The sequence below is a fragment of the Apteryx rowi genome, unplaced genomic scaffold (assembly GCF_003343035.1).
Source record: "Apteryx rowi isolate R43461 unplaced genomic scaffold, aptRow1 scaffold_81, whole genome shotgun sequence".
NCBI lineage: Eukaryota > Metazoa > Chordata > Aves > Apterygiformes > Apterygidae > Apteryx > Apteryx rowi.
Window position 1 is genome coordinate 662,889 of NW_020451105.1, and position 21,569 is coordinate 684,457.

General features: G+C 39.3%; 2 protein-coding genes and 1 long non-coding RNA gene across 31 annotated transcripts in view; 2 read left to right on the top strand and 1 right to left on the bottom strand.

Moving 5' to 3' along the window:
* The window catches only part of LMO2 (LIM domain only 2), an 8,276-nt gene extending 1,001 nt beyond the window's left edge, over positions 1-7,275 (top strand). For both annotated transcript variants that reach the window (XM_026089392.1, XM_026089393.1), the window contains exons 3-4: positions 3,562-3,777; positions 6,271-7,275. In XM_026089392.1, the coding sequence (XP_025945177.1) occupies positions 3,562-3,777; positions 6,271-6,490 (436 nt within the window). In that variant the 3' untranslated portion in view covers positions 6,491-7,275. The remainder of the gene's footprint in view (positions 1-3,561; positions 3,778-6,270) is intronic.
* LOC112977264 overlaps positions 1-21,505 on the bottom strand; it is a 66,529-nt gene extending 45,024 nt beyond the window's left edge. For 12 of the 25 annotated variants that reach the window (XR_003257420.1, XR_003257415.1, XR_003257409.1 and 9 more), the window contains exons 1-4: positions 20,797-20,964; positions 19,565-19,633; positions 10,492-10,618; positions 2,432-2,495 (exon numbers count right to left, since the gene is read on the bottom strand). This is a non-coding gene — a long non-coding RNA (uncharacterized LOC112977264). The other 13 variants (XR_003257411.1, XR_003257412.1, XR_003257425.1 and 10 more) reach the window with 11 other exon arrangements.
* FBXO3 (F-box protein 3) overlaps positions 13,568-21,569 on the top strand; it is a 36,063-nt gene continuing 28,061 nt past the window's right edge. For 3 of the 4 annotated variants that reach the window (XM_026089378.1, XM_026089382.1, XM_026089383.1), the window contains exon 1: positions 21,059-21,174. In XM_026089378.1, coding sequence (XP_025945163.1) covers positions 21,074-21,174 — 101 coding nt within the window. In that variant the 5' untranslated portion in view covers positions 21,059-21,073. Of the gene's footprint in view, positions 13,591-21,058; positions 21,175-21,569 lie in introns of those variants that run through there. The other variant, XM_026089380.1, reaches the window with a different exon arrangement.

The window sequence follows — 21,569 nt, forward strand, 5'->3', positions numbered from 1 at the left end:
GGGGTCGCAGCCCCGGGCGGCAGCCCCGCGTAGCATCCCCGGGCGGCAGCCGGGGTCGCAGCCCCGGGAGGCAGCGGCAGCGGCAGCCCGGGCCCGGGGCGGCCGGGCTGCCCGAGCCGCCGGCGCCTCCGCGGGCTGCGGCCCCGGCCCTGGCCCCACGTTGAGTTGACGCCGGGTTATGGGTTGATCGGAGCCCCCAAGTTCTGGGAAACACCCGCTGGAGCAGCCTCCGGGCGCAATGCCGCACGGGCCGGGCATTTTGCGCCCGGTCTCGGGATCCAGGGGTGCGGGGAGTGATTCGGGGAGGTGGAAGGCATAATGCTTTCCAAAACTCAACTTGTTTCCATTTTGACACACTCTCTCTGCCCCATGTTTGATCTGCCTAACTCGCTGTAGCTGATTACAGCGAAAGGTCAGAGCTGCTATCTGATGGGCGCCCAACTTCCACATTTTCATAATGCAAGGCGCTTTCAACTTTCAAGAGCTTGTATGAACTGCTTTGGTGGGGGCAGGGTGTCTGCAAAGGCACTGGCCATGGAGAAAGCCTTGACTGATGGGAAGGATGTAGAAGATGAGAATTTTCCTCCCTATTTTCCTCCCTACGTTCATGGAAGGGACCGACTCTGACATTATGACCGTGTTTTTCTGTCTATGTTCAGCAGCCATCCCATCCCTTCCGAATCCAAGCGCATGCAGTCACCATACTTGCAAGAGGCACGTTAACTCAGAATAACACCACAGTGCCACTTCATTGCTGTACATTTGAATAACTGCAGTTATACTTGTCTGGCATCATAAGAGAGAAGAAAAAAATTGTAAAATCCCCATTCTCAGATAAGGCTTAAAACAGTACTCTTAGTAAACTTTAGTCATTTGTGTGTGATTTGTTTCACTTGGGGTCTTTTCTTGAAGTCTCAAGTGAACACACGAAGTGTTTCTTATGTGGATTAAATCGATTCATGCCATGTTACATTTGATGTTTTGTATTTGTTACATTTTTTTATTTCATACTGTTTTTAAGAAATTATCATCTAACTTCGTAGGTGTATGGCATCCAGGCTCGAAGTACAAAGTTTTAGCAGTACTTATTTATTTACCTACTTTGTGTTCTAGTGACTAAGTACTGGCTTAGAAATCTATGAACATCAAAAGGCTAATGCTTAAAACAGAAATTCTGTTCTGCGTAAACATCCGTCAGCCTGTTCCGGACTCTAGGGCATTCAGAGAACTGGCTTGTGATTCCTGAACCATCTATGAGATGAAATATTCTGGGGTACATCTGAAGCTTCAGTTAAAGGATAATAATGTCTATTCCTTTATAGTTGCATGTTCTAGTGGAAGGCTCTCAGAGCTTGTCCAAGTGGAGCCCACACTTTAGGAAAGGAAGCATGTGGCACAAAAGAATAAACTTTGAAAAAGTGGAGCCTGATCACATACAAAGTTCCCCACGATTTTCATAGAAATGCACAGTACAGAGAGCTGGTAGGAGTGGGATGTTATAACAAAACTTTTAGGGCACAGCAATTTAAACTTTGGAGAGTGAAAACCAGAACGGGATGCAATCAGATAACATCTTAGGGCTCAGCTTGTCTAAACGGAAACTGTTTCTCAGCATGGAAGTTTTCGACCACTGGTCATTTCTGCATGCTGAAGAAAGTAATTTTTTGCCTAGAAAGCTGCTGACCCAGTAAATAAGCATTGAGAACACTCTACATAAACCTACTTGAAGCAGTAGTAAAATAATTTTTCCAGCAGCCTGCTGGAAACTCCGAGTAGCCTGATTCTTTCCTATCAGTGTAGTTCCACTCTGCCCCCACCAGCCTGGTGGAGGGCAGAACAGCGACAGAAACAAAATGTTGACAGACAGTGTGCAACAGTGAGGACTGAATAATGTATTAAACAATTTGGGGCTACATCTGCCAGTCATTGAGCTGCTTGGTCAAGATCCAGCAAAGCAGATAAGCATAAATGTGCAAACAAATGACTTCCTTGTCACTAGCCACAGGTTTAAAATTAAGCGAGTGCTTAAAGGATTGATCCGATAGTCTTTTTATTAACTTCCCTGGGGTTTGGATGAGGCCCTCAGTGGCAGTGTCAGGTCATTGCAAACCTTGCAGAACTGAGCTCACACACCTTTCTTTTAATTTTTGCTGATCTTTTTTGGCAGAAGTTGTAAAATTACACAAAGAGGTAAGGAAGAGAACTCCTTAAGAAAGTAGATTTGAAGAAAATTATTGCTTTATCCCCTGGTATTATCAGAACCATCCTAGATTTCAGAGCTTTTTAAAAATGGAAAAAATATCATGCATGAATAGTTGGTGCAATATCACAATAAAGATTCGTGCCTCTTTTCACGCAGGGATGTGTAAATCCCAATTAATTGTTTGACAACACTAGAGTTTTGTTGGCATAGAACCAGGATGAGACCCACCTCATGGGATTCATGTCCTTAGCTGCATTCAGCAGAAGGATGTGAAGAAGTCCTGCAGTAAGATCTAGTAAAATTAAAGAAAACAGCAAAACTTAAATCAGTTGGGCAACAGTCTCATCTGTTGTATTTATTCATTGAATACTGTTCAGAGAGATGCCATCTCCAGACTTAGTCTATAAATTTATGTTTCCCCAAAAAAAGTTGATTCCATGTAAAAACCCTGGAGGACATTCTCAGGTATCCTTTTGAGCCCTTTAGCCCTCAGAGAGACAGAATTCCCTTTGATTCTAGCAGCACTACAGCCACAAGACTGCAAGATCGGTTTACAAGATAGGCTCATACATTTTTGGGTTTATGCACAGATGCTTTATGGTAATGCTGAGATTTTCCACTAATTTAGAGGTAAATCCAGAGGTTATATGGGTTGATCAGTTTACTTACAGTTGTTTATTGTTAAATCTTAAAAACCTTGTTGGAAAAAAGTTATTCTCTTCAGGGAAAAGAAGTGTCGAAGAAAATTACTTGAAAATGCCAAGAGTATTATAATAGGTCCAAGGACTTCGTAGTTGCTGGTATCCATCAGAATACACAGATACACAATCACCATTTCTAAAAATTAGTGAATCCAGGCATCTTTTTGAAAAACTGTAGTCCTCAATCATGCAAGAATCATGTTATGGGAGAATTATTTCTTGTATAGAGTTGCATGGATCAAAACTCATGACTGAGCAATTCACATTCTGTCCAGCAGAAGAAAAATGATGTACTATACAGATACTAATGTGCTAATAACATACTAAATGTCTTTACAGCAATGAATGCACATGGGTGGTACAGACATTGTCATGATTATGCATTATTCTTTGCAGGAAAATAAAAAATTAGCACGTTTTCTGATGCTTTAACTCCTTAAATTTTAAGCTTTTTTTTTTTAAGCAAAAGAAGAGCAAAGTTCTGCTCCCTCTCATGTCAGAAGGGGATAAATCCTTCACTTTGCTGAGACAAAAAATGAGGACATAATACATGTTCTAACTTGGCCAACCTTTTGTTTTGTTTTTCCTTCTTCTCCTTCTCAATTGCATGGTTTCAAAGTACATTTGCCTTCTCCAATGATTCTTTCATTCTCTCAGGGAGCCAGTGGATGAAGTGCTCCAAATTCCCCCTTCACTGCTGACATGTGGTGGCTGCCAGCAGAACATCGGGGACCGGTATTTCCTGAAAGCCATCGATCAGTACTGGCACGAGGACTGCCTCAGCTGCGACCTATGCGGGTGCAGGCTTGGAGAAGTGGGGAGACGGCTGTATTATAAACTGGGCAGGAAGCTCTGCAGAAGGGACTATCTCAGGTATACAGCTTCCCCAATCCACTTATCCTACCCTAGCTCCCCTTCTTTCTGTCATTTCACATTTGCTCAGTAATGTAATGAATGTAGAGGTAGTGAATAAAGATCCATAAGGGATTCGCTTTGATTACCTCTTAAGCGTAAAGGCTCACAGTAGTCACAGTTGTAACACAACAAACACCATTTGCTAAGTGATGCTGCCCCATCTGATAGCTCCAAGCTAACTGTGCCATCTCAGCATGTGCATGGCATTCTCTTAGGAGGGAATTGGGAAAAGGTGATGAATTTCAGTGAGAATGACTCCTCCCTCCAAGCTGACAGTAAGCCAGTTCCCTGACATGGTTTTAAGTAGTTCTGTGCTTCCGCAAGTATTGCCTTTGACTTGAAATGTATATAAAAACAAGTGCCAAGATCAACTACTGATGAAAGACCATTTAGTGCTCTCATTTAAGAATATGGTATTCAAGGTAATTGAATTCAATTCATTTTGCCAATGCAGTAATACCACCTAAATAAGAGATGCTTGATTCCACTGATCAGCAGGGCTGCTGCACTTGTATAGTTTCTGAAGTAAGTGTCTTTCAGACATGGACTGATCTCTGTCTCTTTTGGCATCACTGGCAAAGTTCTCTAGAACACTTCAAGCAGAAGGACACTATGTGCTGTATGTTTATTGCAAAGCTACAGCTCAGTACAGGAAAGTTTGATCCTGCTAAGTTGGACCCAGTAGATTTTTATCATTCTTAAGCCTGGACCTGAACAGACATGAACTTAAACATTTTGCTGAATCAGATCCTACAGATCCACTTGTTACAAATATTTTCATTAATGTCTCTGCCTATCTGATTTGTCAAAATTTGTAAGTAGAAAAATTACATTAAGATTTATATATTTCCCAACAAACTGATAACACAGGATCTTTATATTCTTGGTTACAATTAAATGTATTGATCTTTGCTGTGCTGGTTGTATACCATTTATTATAATGGATCCCTAGTGTTACAGGAAGTTTGTGGAATAGAATAACTTGGTATTTTATATTTTTTCAGCTACCTTACTGATGTCTACTTTACCTGCCAGTAAAAACTAAAACAAAAACTCAGTGGAGTCCTAATTATTGCATCCCAGGGCTTTTCCAATGGGAATTTTGCCAAGCAGAAATTGAAAAATTGAGTTCCGCTTATGAGACAAATGTAAATACTCTGCATACACAACATCCTGCCAATGAACTTTCCAAATTCTTTTCATCATAAAATGGAAGCAATGAACCATATGGGAATACAATTAATATATTTTCCTGCAGTGAAACTGAATGTTTTTATTTACTGAATAATGAGACATATATTATCTTCTGTTACTAAGAAAATTTGCAGCTTTGTGTAACCTTTTATTACTTTCTTTGGGCAGAAGTGAACACTGACATCTCCTGGTAGACAAAAGAAATGATGTATTTTCCCCGTAAATATCTCGCTTAATTTAGTGGGTATTCTTTTTCCAACTCAGAAGGCTATATAAAGCAAATGCAGTATATGTAAGAAAAGTATAGGAGGTGGACAAACAATTTCCAGAATTATTATGGAAACTTAGAAGTCAAACTTAATAGGTGTATACTTTGAACAAGTAATATATTGCATTTCTCCCCTTTTTCTTCTTCTTTTATAAGAAGAAAATAATATGTTGGTGCTTATTTATTAATGATTGGACTTACAAACTCTGTAATCAGCAGACTGCATGGAAGGCTGGCATTTCTGCTGTCATCACACATAGCTGAGCATGTCAGACTGTTCCAGTCGAGTGTGGTACTGCAGGCTATGAGAGGGCTATGCAGTGCATTCATTAGAGGCTCCTTTTAATAGACAACACAGTAATGATGATCTCAACAGGGCTTCTTTATGTGGATGAAAGAGCAATCCAGATGATAAAATTATTTGGGCTAACATAGGTGTCTAGAGGGTCTTGGTATGTATCCTTCTGAAACTGAGCAGGAGTGATTTCATGCATATAAAAATGTTTGAGTTTGAAAGAATCTCAAATGCAGAGGCAACAAAAACGTGGTGGAATATTAAATCACAGCATTTGTCAACTTTCTGTAAACTGTACAATAGCAACAGCTGAAGACAGGCAAAATTTATCAACTGAAAGGTAATTTCTATTGATTGTACAAGTGGGAGCAAGTATTAGCATGGCACAAATTTATGGTATGATCCAGAGAACCTTTACTGCTACTGAAACTTCTCAACACTTTCAGAATAAGGTTGTTGATCACAAAAATCAATTACATTGAAAATAGGCGAGGACCTTGAACTTGCTACTTCAGATTTTGGTATTGCAAAGTTTAGAGCTCTGCTCAGCAGCTTTCCATGTGACCTCTATGTATCTTGTCAATACTATGACTAATGGAACAAGGCACTGATGTTGTGTCCTTTTTTAATTTTTCCCCATCTCTCCTGCAATAGAAATCTGCTTACTTCTTTGTTGTTGTTGTTGTTGTTTTAGGCTCTTTGGCCAAGATGGCCTCTGTGCCTCCTGTGACAAGCGAATCCGGGCTTATGAGATGACCATGCGGGTGAAGGACAAAGTGTATCACCTTGAATGCTTCAAATGTGCTGCCTGCCAGAAGCATTTCTGTGTTGGGGACAGATATCTCCTCATCAACTCAGACATAGTATGTGAACAGGACATCTATGAGTGGACTAAGATAAATGGGATGATATAGCAAAGACATGCCTCATAGTCTATAAAAGACATCTCACAGGTGACACAGATGAATAGCTGCAGTGAGGAGATAATCACTTGAGCTATGTGCTTTGTCTAAAGTGGGGGGAAATACCACAGAGTAGGCCCTTTTCAAGCAGCACTACGTAGAATCTAAACTACATATAAGTGAAGAAGGGAGACTGAAGCAATAGTAGATAGACTGACTTCTGTTAAAAAAGGCGTATTGACAATAACTGACATCAGCCATGTAGGCAAGAGTTGAGGAACAAACACAATGTGATAATGAATTCTCGTAACTGGAAATACGGTCGTGACTGATGTAAAGAGATGTTATGACTTTGTCACCTGCAGACTAGGATTGTGCAACTGATTTTTCTTTTCATCTTTTTTTAGTTACTCAGTTTAGACAACAGCTCCTAATGTAGACATAAAGAAGGATACTGGAAAAAAAGGGCCAGTCATTTATGTGGTCATTCTACAAGGCCTTACACTTTGGATAGGAGAGAAAGCGGGAAGAGGGTAGGGGTTATTTTTGCATGGATTTTTTTTTCTGTGAGAATGAACAGTGCATCCTCTAGTCTCAAACTGTTCTTTAAAAATATCCTGCTGAATAGTTGTTTTCAGGCATTGCTGTTTCAAGATGAGATGTTCCACAGATCATTTCTATACAAATATAATTCTAAAGAGTTGTTCAACTATTTTATTAACTTAGATTATATCGATAAAATATTTGTTGTGTGTAGTAAGACTCTGCAGCTTTAATAAAAATAACAGAAGATTTGAGTGTTGTTATTTCCTTTTTATTTGGAGCTGGACTGGATGTTTTTTGTAGCAGGGTTTCTACATTTGGACTACAGCTGACACATATTTGATTCGCTTCAGGGCATTTTTCAAACCAGTAATATGAAAACACTGACCGGTCTGAATAAGCTTCGTAGAGTTCTTCATGACAAGGAGAAATCAGATAGTATTGTGTGACACTGAGGCTCTTTGGTGTTTATGAGGATGTTTTATGGCTGGCTGCCACACAGAGAAAACCATTTGGGGGTTCCTTTGCAACAAAAAGACAGAGGCCATCTGATCTCAGAAGAGACCATGTAGGATTAGGGTCTCTGAGAAAGGTAGCTGGTCCTGATTTAGCTCTGGATTATTGAATCCAGTATAATAAAACTAGAGTCAATCAATACTTGCTGGTGTTAGAATTAAATTCAGAGCCCTTCTTGCAAAGACTGCTGTCTCTTGCTTCTTAAGCTAAAAGGGAGTTTCTTATCTGAATAGTAATGTTAAGAACATGACAAACATGCCTGGTCTGGACAAAAGTGGACATTAGGTATCTTACTCCCAACAGCAAAAAGCAGTGGCTGCTTAGGGAAGCATAGAGCAAGGCAAGCATGGAATGAGGTGCTCTTCATGAAGCCTTTGTTTGAGCTTGCTTTCAGACTCCTCTGCTTAATAGCGACTCGTACACCTATTCTCCATGAGTCTGCCTAGTCCCTTTTTTTTGACTCTTTTACACTTCCGGCCTCCGTAATGTCCTAAAGCAATAATTTTCACATTCTAATTCCATGATGTGTTTATTTTAAAACCTGCTGCCTGATAACTTCACTAGGTGCCCATCATATCATGGGAGATAATGAACAGTCATTTTCTGTAGACTTTCTTTGCACTATACCTGACTTTAAAGACTCATATTGTATCCCCTCCAATTTTTTTCTTTCTGAGATATAGTCTAAGTTTCGTGTTGCATGAAAGCTGTTCCACACCTCCAATAACCTCTATTCCTCGTCTTTGTACATTTTCTAGTTCTACTTTATCCTTTTTGAGAGTGTCACTAGAATTGCATGTGGTGTTCAAGCGTGTATTCAGAAATCAAGCTTATAGCAAAAAATTGAACAAGACTCAGAAAATGGTTGGTATGTCCATACACCCCATCAGTACTAAAGTATAAGCAGTAGCATCTAAACAGATGGAGATTATCTATTTGTCAGATTCTTTTCAGTAAATTTGTCACTTAAAGGATCTCTCATCCAAGCGGTAGTGCAATGCCAACATCTTGACTTTTCAAATGGCTTTTCTGAGAGCTCTTTTTTTGCTTTGTTGTCACAACTAGTGTTGGGGGCAAAAAGCTTCAAATCTTCTTACTACTGCTGAAGTTGGAAACTATATAGGGGACAAAACAGGATCGTGTTTGAAGGGAGAAAACATAGCCTCAGTGCTCTGCAATTCAGTTCTTCTCAAGTGATATGCTGACCTCTGGAGGCCACAGGCAGCTGGTATAATTATAACTCAACCTAAAATATATCCAGGCCAGCACAGGCAATAAGGCTATGCACCCAGAACAAGGAGAATACAGCTATCATCTCTCTTCATCATCAGCAGCTCTTTACCAACATTCTGTCCAGCTAGAAACTGAGTCTCAATATCCCTGTTCCCTAGTTTACACAGCTTGCTGAAAATGCAGGGCTGGATGTAACATGATGTTAATGCAGGGTGCAGGTGCACAATCATTCTTCAGTTCTGCATGTGGGAGTGTATACACGTAGCAAGCTCCTCATCACCAGACAAGGGAGTAACAACACTTAGTGGCAGATGCCTTTAAAGCTTTCCAGGTCATCATACCCTGTCACACTGTTGCTATGTCTCCTGCAGAGCCCCTCTCCTTTCATGCTTCTGCTTTCCCTAGGTAAATATACCTTGACAGCACTGCTGTACAAGCAGGGGAGAGGAGCGCTTATAACTTCATGAACATCTGCTAGTTCATGGCAAGATAATTTTAAGGAAGATAGCAATCAGCTATAAAGCTGATCTCTCTGCAGTCACATACTAATGGCATATTGAGACAAACTGGTATCAAAGAGAGTGTCATGCACTGGGGAGCCTGGAACACTAATATAACACATGGACCTGCCAACTGAAGAATCTCTGAATGAATGCCATGTATTTTAAATAGCAGGTAGTGTTCTGCTGACATTTATGACTATGCTAGAAGAAATGGGAGATAAAATGAGATTCACTTTGACAAAGTAAGCAGTGATTTTGACTTTTCAAAATTGCTATTAAAGAGGTTTTCAGTCGCATTCTGATCTCATACAGTATGATGGTATAACAGAAATCACAGAATTATACTAGTATGAAGATAGCATTGACGTGGTCAGAATCAATTGAGCTCATTACAGATAAGAGTTTTGACACTTATTCCCTAATCCCCTTTTGGTGCAATTTTTAACCTGACTCAGGCATACTGCAAAGTTATTTCTATGATCCCACCTCATATCTGACTCATATTTTCAGATCTGACTGAAAATTGAGTGTAAGTGGCCTCATTAACACTGGGGTTGAGATTAGGTAGCAGTGTCAATAGTTCAGAGAGGCTTTGTGGTTTTGTACTAATGAGAGCAAGATCTAGGTTTTGTTCCCACATCAGAAAGTATTTCCTGTGTGACTTATGGAAATACGGTTAAAAATTCTACTCCCCAGTTGCCCAGCTGTGAAATGGGGTACTATTACTTATTTTGTAAAATCCTTTAAAACCTTGTAATGGAAATACACTCAGTATCATGTACACAGGAAAATATTTTTTAAAACCTAAATGAAAACATTTTTAATGAAAAGATGCTGCAGTGTCCAAGGTGGATATTCTTATTTTCTTATAAGACCACCATTTTAATTTGGTCTATGTAACTTCCGAAAGGCCTTAAGCTAAAGTGGAAAATGACACTGGAGCCTCCACTTGAGCAATACTATTACTCTGCCTGTATAATTAGAGCAGTCTGTTGATGCAGTTTTCCCAGCCAGATAAGCCTTTAGACATCAAAGAACATAGAGTATGTGTGTCAGCAAAGAGAAGATGTTAAAAAAAACCATAAACAACTATTAAGTATAAAAGTGTAAGGAAAACATTATAGTCATTCCTAGCATTTCTTTTGCCATTAGATTTGTTTACCAAACTATTGCAGCTTACCACTCTTTAAAGTCAGTTTCATAACTCATACTACTCACAAGTTACTGATAACTCTTCTTCCTTGGATCCAGGAGGAGAGAGAATAGATTTCTCCTGGAATTAGTGTAACCAACACTTCACCTTTATCCTCCTCTCAAGTGTATTCCTTACAGTACAGACCGTCTCCTGAAATTATAAGAAAATAAAATGTTTCACAAACAATGACAAAAATAAAAGCAAAATTATATAAAGTAATAGGAAAAAAAGCACAATAATCTGAATATGACTTTATCAGCCAATATTCAAATGCATTGTCCTTTACATGTTTTCAATATCAGCAGTATTTTAAAAGGCATATCATCATTCAAGATTTCCCTTCTTTGTCCCCATTATTCAATGTCATGGTAGGAAGATGAGAGCATTACCATGAATATCACTTTTTAATTCCATGCCCTTGAATAAGGGCAATAAGAATCCTGCATAACAGAGTTTTCAGTGGAGAGAGTAAATGGGAATCGGTTGTTAATTCAATACAGGATACAGCAGCTGTCTCTCCCATCTCTTTTCTCAAGGTAATACTGTGCCTCCAACTGTCATCATATCCAAGAATCAAATTATTTGAATTCTGGACACATCAGCACAAAACTGAAGACTCCCTGCCAATTTCGTAGTCTGTTTCGAAAAGAACATCACAGAGCATCACTCATTTATACGACTGCCAGTCTGAGACTGTAAATTCAGAAAATAAGAAGGCCTCAGGTGCTGCACTTTAACGTGTCTTTCTGCTCCTGAATCACCCCCTTTACTACCCCCATCATATACAAGGTAACATTTCATCTCTGAAAGGCAAGGCTTTCAAGCATCTGCCAGGATGAGCACAGACCCTGCATGGTCTGCATGTGAATTGAAAATGAGACTATTAAGTATATTAATTGATAACAGTGACTTGTGACTTTGAAGGAGATTCGTAACACTTAGAAAAATAATCTATAAAGATTTTTGTTGCTCTAAAAAGACAGTGCAGCATCAGCTTATTTCACTTGCAGCAGGTTCATTTCTTTTATAGAGCATACTGCACTGCAGGCAATGGAAATTTTAATGGACACTGGAACAAATCATCTATCCTTCTGTCCCATGACAAAAAAGAAACCATGAAAAGATACAGAACAGAGAGACTGAGACATGATATCAGAAAACATTTAAGGAATTGTAAATTAAATTAAGATTCAGAAGTCTATCAATGAGATGAAGGTTAAACTGAAAGAAAGTTGAACCTTGTCTGAAGCAGCCTATTGCCTCCTGCTGTGGGTTGTTTTGTACTAGTCTAATTAGAGGGCATATCTCTAAAAGGATCCTAATAAGCCAGCAGATCTCTGACAGTTAATTAATAAACATATTTTGCAGAAGTATACCATGTTCTATTCAACACTCTTCAAGTACCTTGCAAGCATTAATGGCCTTAGTCCATCACTCTTTCCCTTTTTAAGCTACAAGTCCCACTCCACAGGTGGGGAAACTGAGGCACAAGATTAACATGACTTGCCTAAAAATCACATGGTAACTCAGCCAACCTTATACAAGAACAGGACTCAGATATCTTGACTTGTGTGTAACCATTCAGCCATGGGCTGTTTTGCACCTGCTGGTGAAATAGGTATCAGTATTGCACGTCCTCACTTACCCAGCAGTGCGAATACAAACCTCCTACATTCTCAAATACAGTTTGAACATTCAAATAATATTTTAAATGGTGACTTTCTGTGAATTATATATGAAAGTGATTGATACACTGATGAAGCACTCTCCTCCCTGTATGAGAGACAAGCTGGCATATAAAGTTCATCCATGTTTGCAGAATCAGGAGTTAAAAGCCTGTAAGGACATTTGGGCATTGGGTCATAAAAGTAAGTAAGTGAGGAACTATAAGATGAATTTCTGCTAAAATAAACGCATCTGATGACAACTATGGTTTATTTTTCACATATATAGAGAGAGTCACCATTTCACTGTTTGTGGCAATACTCAAGCAATGCTGAAGCACCCTTAAGCCCCCTTATCTATGTTCTTTGCCAACAACTTTGAACAGCAGAAGTAAGGACCATTATTGAAGGATAATCAAAGACTTTACTCAGTAACAGGGATGATCAAAAAGCTCCCATTACACTGTTTTTCTACTGAAAACTTGGTTTTCAAATATATAAAATTTTTGGTAGAAAACACATCATACATGAAAAATCCATTTAAGATTTTCAGGGAAAAAGATTTTTCCTTTTTAATGGAAATGTTAAAAACGCTTTTTTGCTAAATGCTTCATGATCGTCTCTACTCTTTCTCTGACATATTCTGATTACATTTGTACACTGGTGTAACTCAGTGAAAGCCTGTAACCAGGGGTGAAAGAAAGAAGTGCAAAAAGTTGTATTTCTGTGAAGGTGCTGGAACAGGTCAGGGGGAAGGGGATGCTGTAACACTGGTAGCTGGAGTCAGTGAAAAGTAGCTGTTGCTCTACAGTGCTGATAGAAGAATAACCTTTTTAACACATGACCCAAGTTAATTTGGATTTTGTAGTCCAGCAGCCCTGTGCTAGCTACCCTTCACAAGATTGCTGGATGTTTTCTCTCCAGGGCTCTATCTTCTTGGTTTGTTTGGTAAGAGCTTGTGAGTAAGAAGGCTATGAAAGAAGCCTGAAAATCAAGATAGGCTTTTGTTTTCTTGTTTGGTTAATCATTGCAGCCCTCTGTCTAAAGGACAAAAATGTAAAGGCATTTCTCTTGTGTGACAGCTACCACAAATGGGTGCCAGGCTACTAATGGCAAAAAGGCCTGGATTAGCCAAATGACACTGGATGCACAAGTGTAGCATGTCAGCAAATGAGCATCTGAGACATAGGAGACGAGGCAAAAGCACCTAAATTTAACAGGTGAGAGTTTAGACAAGCTTATTCATAACCGACTGATGATACTCACAGTAGTGAAATACAGTATGATAACTCCTGCTGTCTACATAGCTTCAATGACATATGATATCAGTAACAAGATGTATTTTCCCTTTCTATGGCAGTAGGTTTAGATTCTTCTTAGTATATGGAGTAGATTCTCAACCATGTTGGCTGACTCCTAACAACTGGTTTGAGCAGAAATCTCCTGGGCAATGGTCAGGTGAGCCCTAAACTTCAGTCTCCAGCCTTCTGACTTTTCCAGGCCTCTGATTCTGGGCTGAGGTTACGGTTTTGGTTTTCTTTTCTCTTCAGATACGTGTCTTTCATCTCATATCAGATAACTTTACTGATGTATTTTCCACTACCTGCTAACTGGTTTTGAGATAGACTATTTACCTATTTATATTTATGTTAAAGAGACAATCACATTAAAACTGAAGTTCTACAATAAGAAATGTAGCCTTCAGTCTGTCAATATCTTGCAATGTCTTGACAGCTACATAAAACAGTGTTACGTATCATGTTGGTAGCTTATTAAAATATCTCAGATGTGGAATCATCAATCTAAGGACACTTTGCAACACCAGGAAATTCTAGGTCCCACTTGTAAAACAATGGTTTGTCATAGAGTGGTTATGCCTTTTTCATACTCAGGAGGTGTGAGCGCCGAGAGAGCCGTGGCGCAGCTCCCCTTGAATTCTTGGAGCTGGACCAGGAGTGAATTTGACCCAACATGCGTGAGAAGCATGTTGTTCAGCTGATAAGGAAACTGAGAATGTGCATCAGCAAACACAGTTTGTTTATCCCGTAATAACTGTTTTTGAGTAGAACAGCAAAAAAGAGCCTGGGGCTGCACTAGACAGATAAGAGTTCTTACCAAAAGGACGACCAAAGGTCACATGAAGCCTCCTGGAAACTTCAAAAGTGAAGCTTTCAGTGGGAATGGATGACTAAGGGAATTGCAAAGGGTCTCTGGAGTCTTTTATCTTTGTGCTACCTCTTCAAATCTAGCTCAACACTTCAATAATTTATTGTTGTCATCATCTGATGAATGTTCACTGGGCTCAGCCTTGTTCCTACTGCACAGGTGTTTAGAGCACAAAAATTCCCACCACTGCAACCAGGGCTAACTGGCTGCCTTGTTAACAATCTCAGCTAATAATCTAAAGAAAGAACATGTGGAACTGAAAAGTAAGCTGTTATCATCTGTTTCATACAGCTGGTTTCTTTAGGTCAGGAAAGAATCAATAACAACACAAGTTTCCCTAGGGTGTCTTACTATTCTCCATGGTCTTCGGGTAAAGAAAGACCTTCAGAACTTTTAGGCAAATGCAAAGTTCAGTCTAAACAACCAGGGTCCTAACACTTTCTACAAGATCATGAAACAATATTCCTCCAATCCTTACTTTCAATAGTCTTTCACACATCCCTTATACCATGTCATTTTGCATCATGAATCAAATACAGTGAAAAGGTTGTAAGCATAATGAAATTATAAACATTCCCGAGGCTTTAATACTGTCTTTTTTACCCAATTAAGTTGGATTAGTTAATCAAATTAAGTTTGATTATGTTAACATGGAATCTTTCATCTGAAGAAAAATGTCCAGTCTATTAAAATTATTCTCTAAGTGGTATTCATAACTTTGCAAACATACCTAAATATTTTAGACCATTTCAGAGTTAAGAATCTGAGAGACAGAGATTTGCTAGTAAAAAAAGACAAGCCTGATGTCACAGAGCACCTTGACTCAGAGCTGTGCAGCACAAGATAGGAAAGGAACAGAGGTAACTTTCTGACAGTCTTAGGCCATCAACGTATTCAAGAGCAGCTCTGTAGGGCCATCTGGCAATTCAAGTTAGACAGAACACAGTTTTGTTACCACAGTGATCCTTCTCTAGCTCATCTCTGTGTCAGGATCTGCAGGGTTCAGAGGCATGAGGATATGATGCTCTAAATCATCCTGCAACCTTCTGTACTAAGGAATCCACCTGGATTACTGTACTTTTTCTACCTTGTACAATCCAGAAGCACAGAAAAAGCTGAGAGTAAGCCTCCAGCTACAATTGCTTCTAGTGTTTCTCTCTAACCCCTGGATAAAATTAATTGGTTAAATTCTTGGTGATACCAAAGTTGTTCTGTAGACCACCTTTGGCTTCACTTGACCTCAGAGCTATCAAGGGCTAATTTACCATAGTGTGAGAGAGGTTCAAGTGGGGTGTCACTGTTGTTTGTGTCTACACAGCAGTAGTAGGAAGGGGATTTTTTTTTAAACAGTTATTTCATTCTATCAGAGGGAAGCCTGAAGGAGTATTCTGAAAGATATTCCATTTGTTACTAAATTGTCTGACATATGTAATATTTAGTTTATTCATGTACACATTTCACTGAAGTTCTGGCTCTAATCCCTTTAGTTACCACCCTGTCATCTTTCAAATCTCATCTGAGATTCACTTCTGTGAAGCCTGAAGAAGTGATCTGGTTATCAGTTCATATGTAAATCCTCTACCTTTCAAAGGACTACTGAACATCTTTATGTTCATGTGACTCACTGGAGTCACTGCATGATCATACAGCTGCCACTTTGATTTTTCCTTACCTCATTCCCTCCATACTATTTGTTACACTCATTGTGTCATGGCTAATTTTAGATTATCAGCTTTCCAAGCAAAGGCCATTGTCTAGTTGTTCCTACGAAGCCTTGACCTGATTGCATCTTTGCATGGTAAAGAACAAAACCAATATATAAAAAAATAGATTATAATAATAAAAATTTCTCCTAAGTGGCAAGTGGTAAGAGGCAGTATAGTAAGTGAGTGTAGCTTCAGTGTCCCAATTGCATAGTATGTATTCACTGTAAGCCTTGTTGTAAAACCCCATGTTTTGGCATAGCCAGTGCTCTGTCACGTCATAAGCATTACAGAGGGTGGGTACTGTGTTAATGACATTATACCCGCCTACATCCTATGGTTTCTTATTATCTTCTGACATTTCTGTCATTTGGATACAGAGATAAGGAGCAAAGCTTATCAAACTCAGCCAGATGTATATAGGTTAAGATCAAATTACTGTAAACGTTAAATAATGACTTAGTTATAAAGATTAAAAGATATTTTGTGTTGTAGTGTGCATAAAATGGTGTCAGTTAAGAACTGAGTCTCTGATTATCCATACAACAGATACAATGGAGCATGAAACTCCTATGCTGCAATTCATTGCTCCCTCCCTTGTGCCTGTTCAAGGGTGTTTGGGGCTGGACTCTAAATTGATTGAAATGACCCTCCCAAACCCACTTTCACCATGGACCACATTAATAATCCAATTTACAGCAGGGCCCTACAAACAGATATGCCAGAAGAAACAGGAAAGTGACAGACTGTGGCTCAGATTAGGAACAAGAAGCTAAGAGCGGAATTTCTTCAGCCAGCTTTACTCCTAGTCAGAATCTCATAAAATCATATCCAAAACCCTATCATGAAAACCAACAAAAGTCATGCTACAAAACAACAAAGTGTTCTGTATTCACACCAACAATCCTGCATCAGCAAACCTCAGAATCTTTCTTACTACCAATTCCCTGAGCTGTCAACTCCCCACAAAGTATTAGTTCTGTCCATTTATTATTCTCCATTTAGAGCATTAAGAAACTGATCTTGTGAAATGTTGGCTATTCCCTGATAAAAATCTTAGCACACTAGGTAAATTTCAAGAGACACCCAGCACCCTGTGGTAAAGATTCCTAGTGTATCATTTCATTAGATTTGCAATAAGTAAAAATAAATGAAATATGCTAGAATCCTCGTCATCTTCCAAAGATTAAATATGAGACGCACAAAGTAATCTGAGAAATTTTCAGCCTGAGGAATACCTCTGATGTGTCTAGCCATTTAGACTCTACGACTGGTGATAATGGAAGAAAAACTATGATACATTATTGAAATGAAGAAGAACCTTTTTGTCCAGACTGAGCTGGAAAAATGCCATGATAACATATTCATTTCCACAGTTTGTGCAGCTGTTAGTTATTTGATGGAGAATGCAAAGTTTGTTGTGGGTAAAGCATTTAAATGCTAAAAATGTGAATGTTAATTTTTTTTTTTCTCTATGTTCAAGACAGACATTCAACAGACATTCCTGTCTGTTCAGGAATAGACACTTCTCTTTTACTATGTCTTCTTTGCAATTGTTAGGATATGCAGTAGGAAAGTAAAATGGCAGTTTATTGATGCACACTTGAGCTGCCCATAGTCTAACCAGTGTAGATAAATAGTTTGTGTGACTAACTCCTACAGAACTGTAGGCCACTCCATTTACATCTTTACTGTTACCTGAGCCACGGAGTAAAACTGGCTTAGATACATTTACTGATACTGCAATTTCACCTCTGACTGCTAGAAAGACTGTCCATTAACTGTCAGTCCATCTCAGAAAAGAGACAAAGATCTAGAAACCTTCAGAGTTGTCTGTGTGGAGCTATCTTTGTCCATTTATTTTGGTGTTAGCAATGGTGGAAATTTAAATGTGAACCTGCTTTCAAGATAGTTTAAGCTAATACACTTATTTTGGAACATCATTAAGTAAGAACGTGTATGTAATTACTACAGTTCAAATGACCAGCGGTTAACTTAAAAAACTGTAGTAACTTCTTTCCTTGCAAACATGTGTCAAGCTCAAATATATGTATACACCAGTTACTGTCACCAATATTATCTGCCAAACTTGCAGTTTCGTGGGAAAGTACTTTTCCTACTTTCTCATCTTTCCATGTACTGCTGCAGATCTTGAGAAATTATTCAGATATTTTTCTGACCTTACCTCATAGCTTGGCCCATACTTTGCCTGCATCTGATGATTCCCCATTCTTGAATCCCCTAACTGCCTTAACAAATTCTTCCACTGTGAATGATTCTGTAGCACTGTTAAGATTGGAGGCTTTTATGCCCATAGGCCATTTTCTGTAGGTGCAATCCAAAATTTAAGAGCAACTATGGATTTTTGGGAAGATGATGTTAGAAAATTCCCCCTTTTTGAATGGTGGGTGGTCATTGCAATATGTGATTATCAAATTTGATAACTTGGTAAATTGTTACACATTTTCAGCTTCCTTAGCGAAATCATTAAGATACCTTTCTAATTTTCTGTATTTGCTTCTGTTGCAGTTGCTGCTTAGTTAGCAACTCTTGATTATTTGGCTTCCTTTTTACTCACTAAATTGTTTTAATTTCTGTTTTGAAAATTCCAAAAGCTTTTTATTTTTTCAAGATGATACATGCTTTCTGTTATGCATAAAGGATAACATATATAGTAAGCATATGATATATGAATGCTTTCTAGTGTGTCTCCCTCTCTTGGTTTTCTGATTTTTCAACCTGTATGATGTTTTATACTGGTCTGACAGACAAAAGATATGCTGTGTGCTGTCATTCAGAATGTGAAGGAAAATTCAGACCATGACAAGACATTATATTAATAACAGAGGGTTTTAAACACTAAAATGGGAGCAAACAGTGAATGAGAAAAAAAGGTAAAGAAGGAATCTGAGAAGGAAAGAAAAACAGAGAGTACTTTGTCCAGTTTTGTGAAATATCTAACTTGGTTGTTAGAGGGACTAAATTCTCCCCCAAATATATATGAATTACATGGAAGTCAACTCATGTTCACTTACATGGAACTATAGCAAATTAAATGGAGCGCAATGAGAGTACAGTATAACAGATTCAGCTCTTCAAAAATATGACGGAGTTCAGGCAGGTTTTTAAAATGAAATTAGACAGAGTTGCAGAAGAGAAGAGGTCTTTCCTCTCAAGACAATATTAGAAAACTAAACCAAAGATTTTCATTATTTGCAAAAAAATGCAACAATTGACAACAGTGCAAGCCTTAGAACTATGCAAGTCTTGGAGTACCAGCAGCAATACTCAACAGGCTTTGGATCTATCTTTTGGCAAAATCTGACAAAAATGAAGCATTATGTGTCTTCTCTTAGCTCCGCACTGTTAAGACTTTATGCTGGACCACAAAATGAAAAAGAACAAAGACAAATACAAGTAATAACATTTTAGTAACATTTAAAATATACTTCTACTCCTCTGTTTTCTTCTCTATAGGGAAATTTGTAATTTTACAAATTATAAAGGACAAAAACCTCCCAAATGGCTACCAAAAATGCAGTCATACAACCACTAGCTTGTACCTTTCTAGTTCTTACTTGAGTGATGTTGCAGGGATAGCCCACACTGTTTCAAAAACATCCTCCTGATATCTGAAAAAGAGGAGAAAAAAAGGATCATTAGTGTAAAGTCATGCAGTAGAAACAGTTCCTTCTTTCATTTTTCAAACAAGCACATTTATCTTTTAACATTTAACACATTTAAATATCCAACACTGTGAGAGGGACATAAAAGAGGTAGTTTCTAGTTTTTCTGTGGTTGTCACATATTGTCTTAATTTTTCCATATAAAATATAATTTATTTAATATTTATGTACTTCATAGAATGCCTGTGAAGCTTGATTCAGCATTTGTGAAATGCTTTGGGAATCTTAGTTTTACAGGACTACAGCATTATAAATTTATTATTTTTGTGACTATATTATCTAATAGTTACATTTAGGACCAACTGGAAACAGTTTGCTAAGCAAACAGACTTTGCTTGCTGAGCTTGAAATGTTTCATCTGAAACATCTTGGGTTTGACAGACTTTTTCACTCAATTCAAGATTTCTGTGGAGCAGCCAAGGCCAGGAACTAGTGGTTCTGTGGCTCAGGGGATGGAGCTGGCAGAGGACACAGCCAAGGGCCTGGCTTCCCGGACTGACAATACTCAGAGATGCAGCTGTGCCTGAGACACCAGGCTTCCTCACACGGACCTGGGAGCCTGGAAGCATGAGAACTCAGGGTTGCAAAAGTTTCCAGGCTCCTATCAAAAAGCCAGGACTCAGAATCCAGAAGCCCCATTGTAAGCTTAGAGGGAAGTAACTGAGGTTCAGGGGAAACTGGTATCTTGGGGCTTCTCTTGTGTTACTTTATATTCAGTTCTAGGCATAGTGTTCTTGAAAAAATGTCTTCTGAAATGAATGAAAACATACTTCCTCTGAAAATATATTTCTTCCATAAAATGTGGAAGAGACTTTTAAAAATGCTGATATTTGTCTATAGCTTTAAGACACATTTTTTGTTTTCATTGTATATATCTCAGTAAGTTCATTTTCCCATTTATGTGTACCATTGCCCTTCTAATTTCAGTCCCAGTGGATTCTAATCATCCATTACAATCAACCTGTAAAGACAGGTTGAAATATAAGAATGTTCATATTTGTCCTGTCAGTGCTATTCTAACATTAATTCTTCTGGCTTTGGTAAATGGAAGAAAAATACTACAAAGCAACTGCAAGCACTCTGATGCTTGAAGTAGTTAGTGCCCTCACCTCCCATGGATGTCCGTGGTCTGATCCTGCCAGCACATACCCATGAGAAGATTCAGTGGTCCAAGTAGTCCAGCTGCAAATAAATGATTTTCTTTTTTAGAAAAGTAAACTAAGAAGCTGGATCTCCCAAAGTCTTTTAAAAAGTAAGGCATAACTTCACATGCATGTGTAAACCTCGGACTGTCTGTGACTTCTGTTTATGTGAAATTCAGATGGGATGGGCTCCCTCCAGCCGCCTGACCACAAGAGCGAGGTGCCAGCCGAGACGCGCTAGAGGATGAGGGACACTTGCGCAGGGCTTGCAGACAGAGTGGGGCCGAGGAGACTTGTGCCCTGGCGGAGTACCACCACAGGACTAGGGGCTGCTCTTGTGGTCAGGTACGAAGCACTGCCCGACTTGCCCTTAGGTGTAAGGCCTCAGCGCCCCCCTTGTCCGCATCGCTTTAAATTAAGCGGGACTCACTGAAGTACCCGAGGTTACACTAGTGCAGCACAAATACAGAGGAAAGTCAGGTTATGCTGCGTCTGCTCTGATGTTTGGTCTCAGCTCCCCAAGGCCGCCAGAGCGTGGCTCCCTTTCCCCGCCGGGCCCTGAACCTCCGGCACCCGTGAGTGCTGCACACCTTCGCCAGCATCTCACCTCCCTGAGGGAGGCAAACGTCCCGCGCCCGCCCGCCGTTCAGGGGCGAGCGGGCCGGGCGCGACGGCGGTGCCCGCCCGCCCGCCCGCCTCGGCACTGCTGCGGCTGAGGGGGCGAGCGCCGAGGGCTCCTC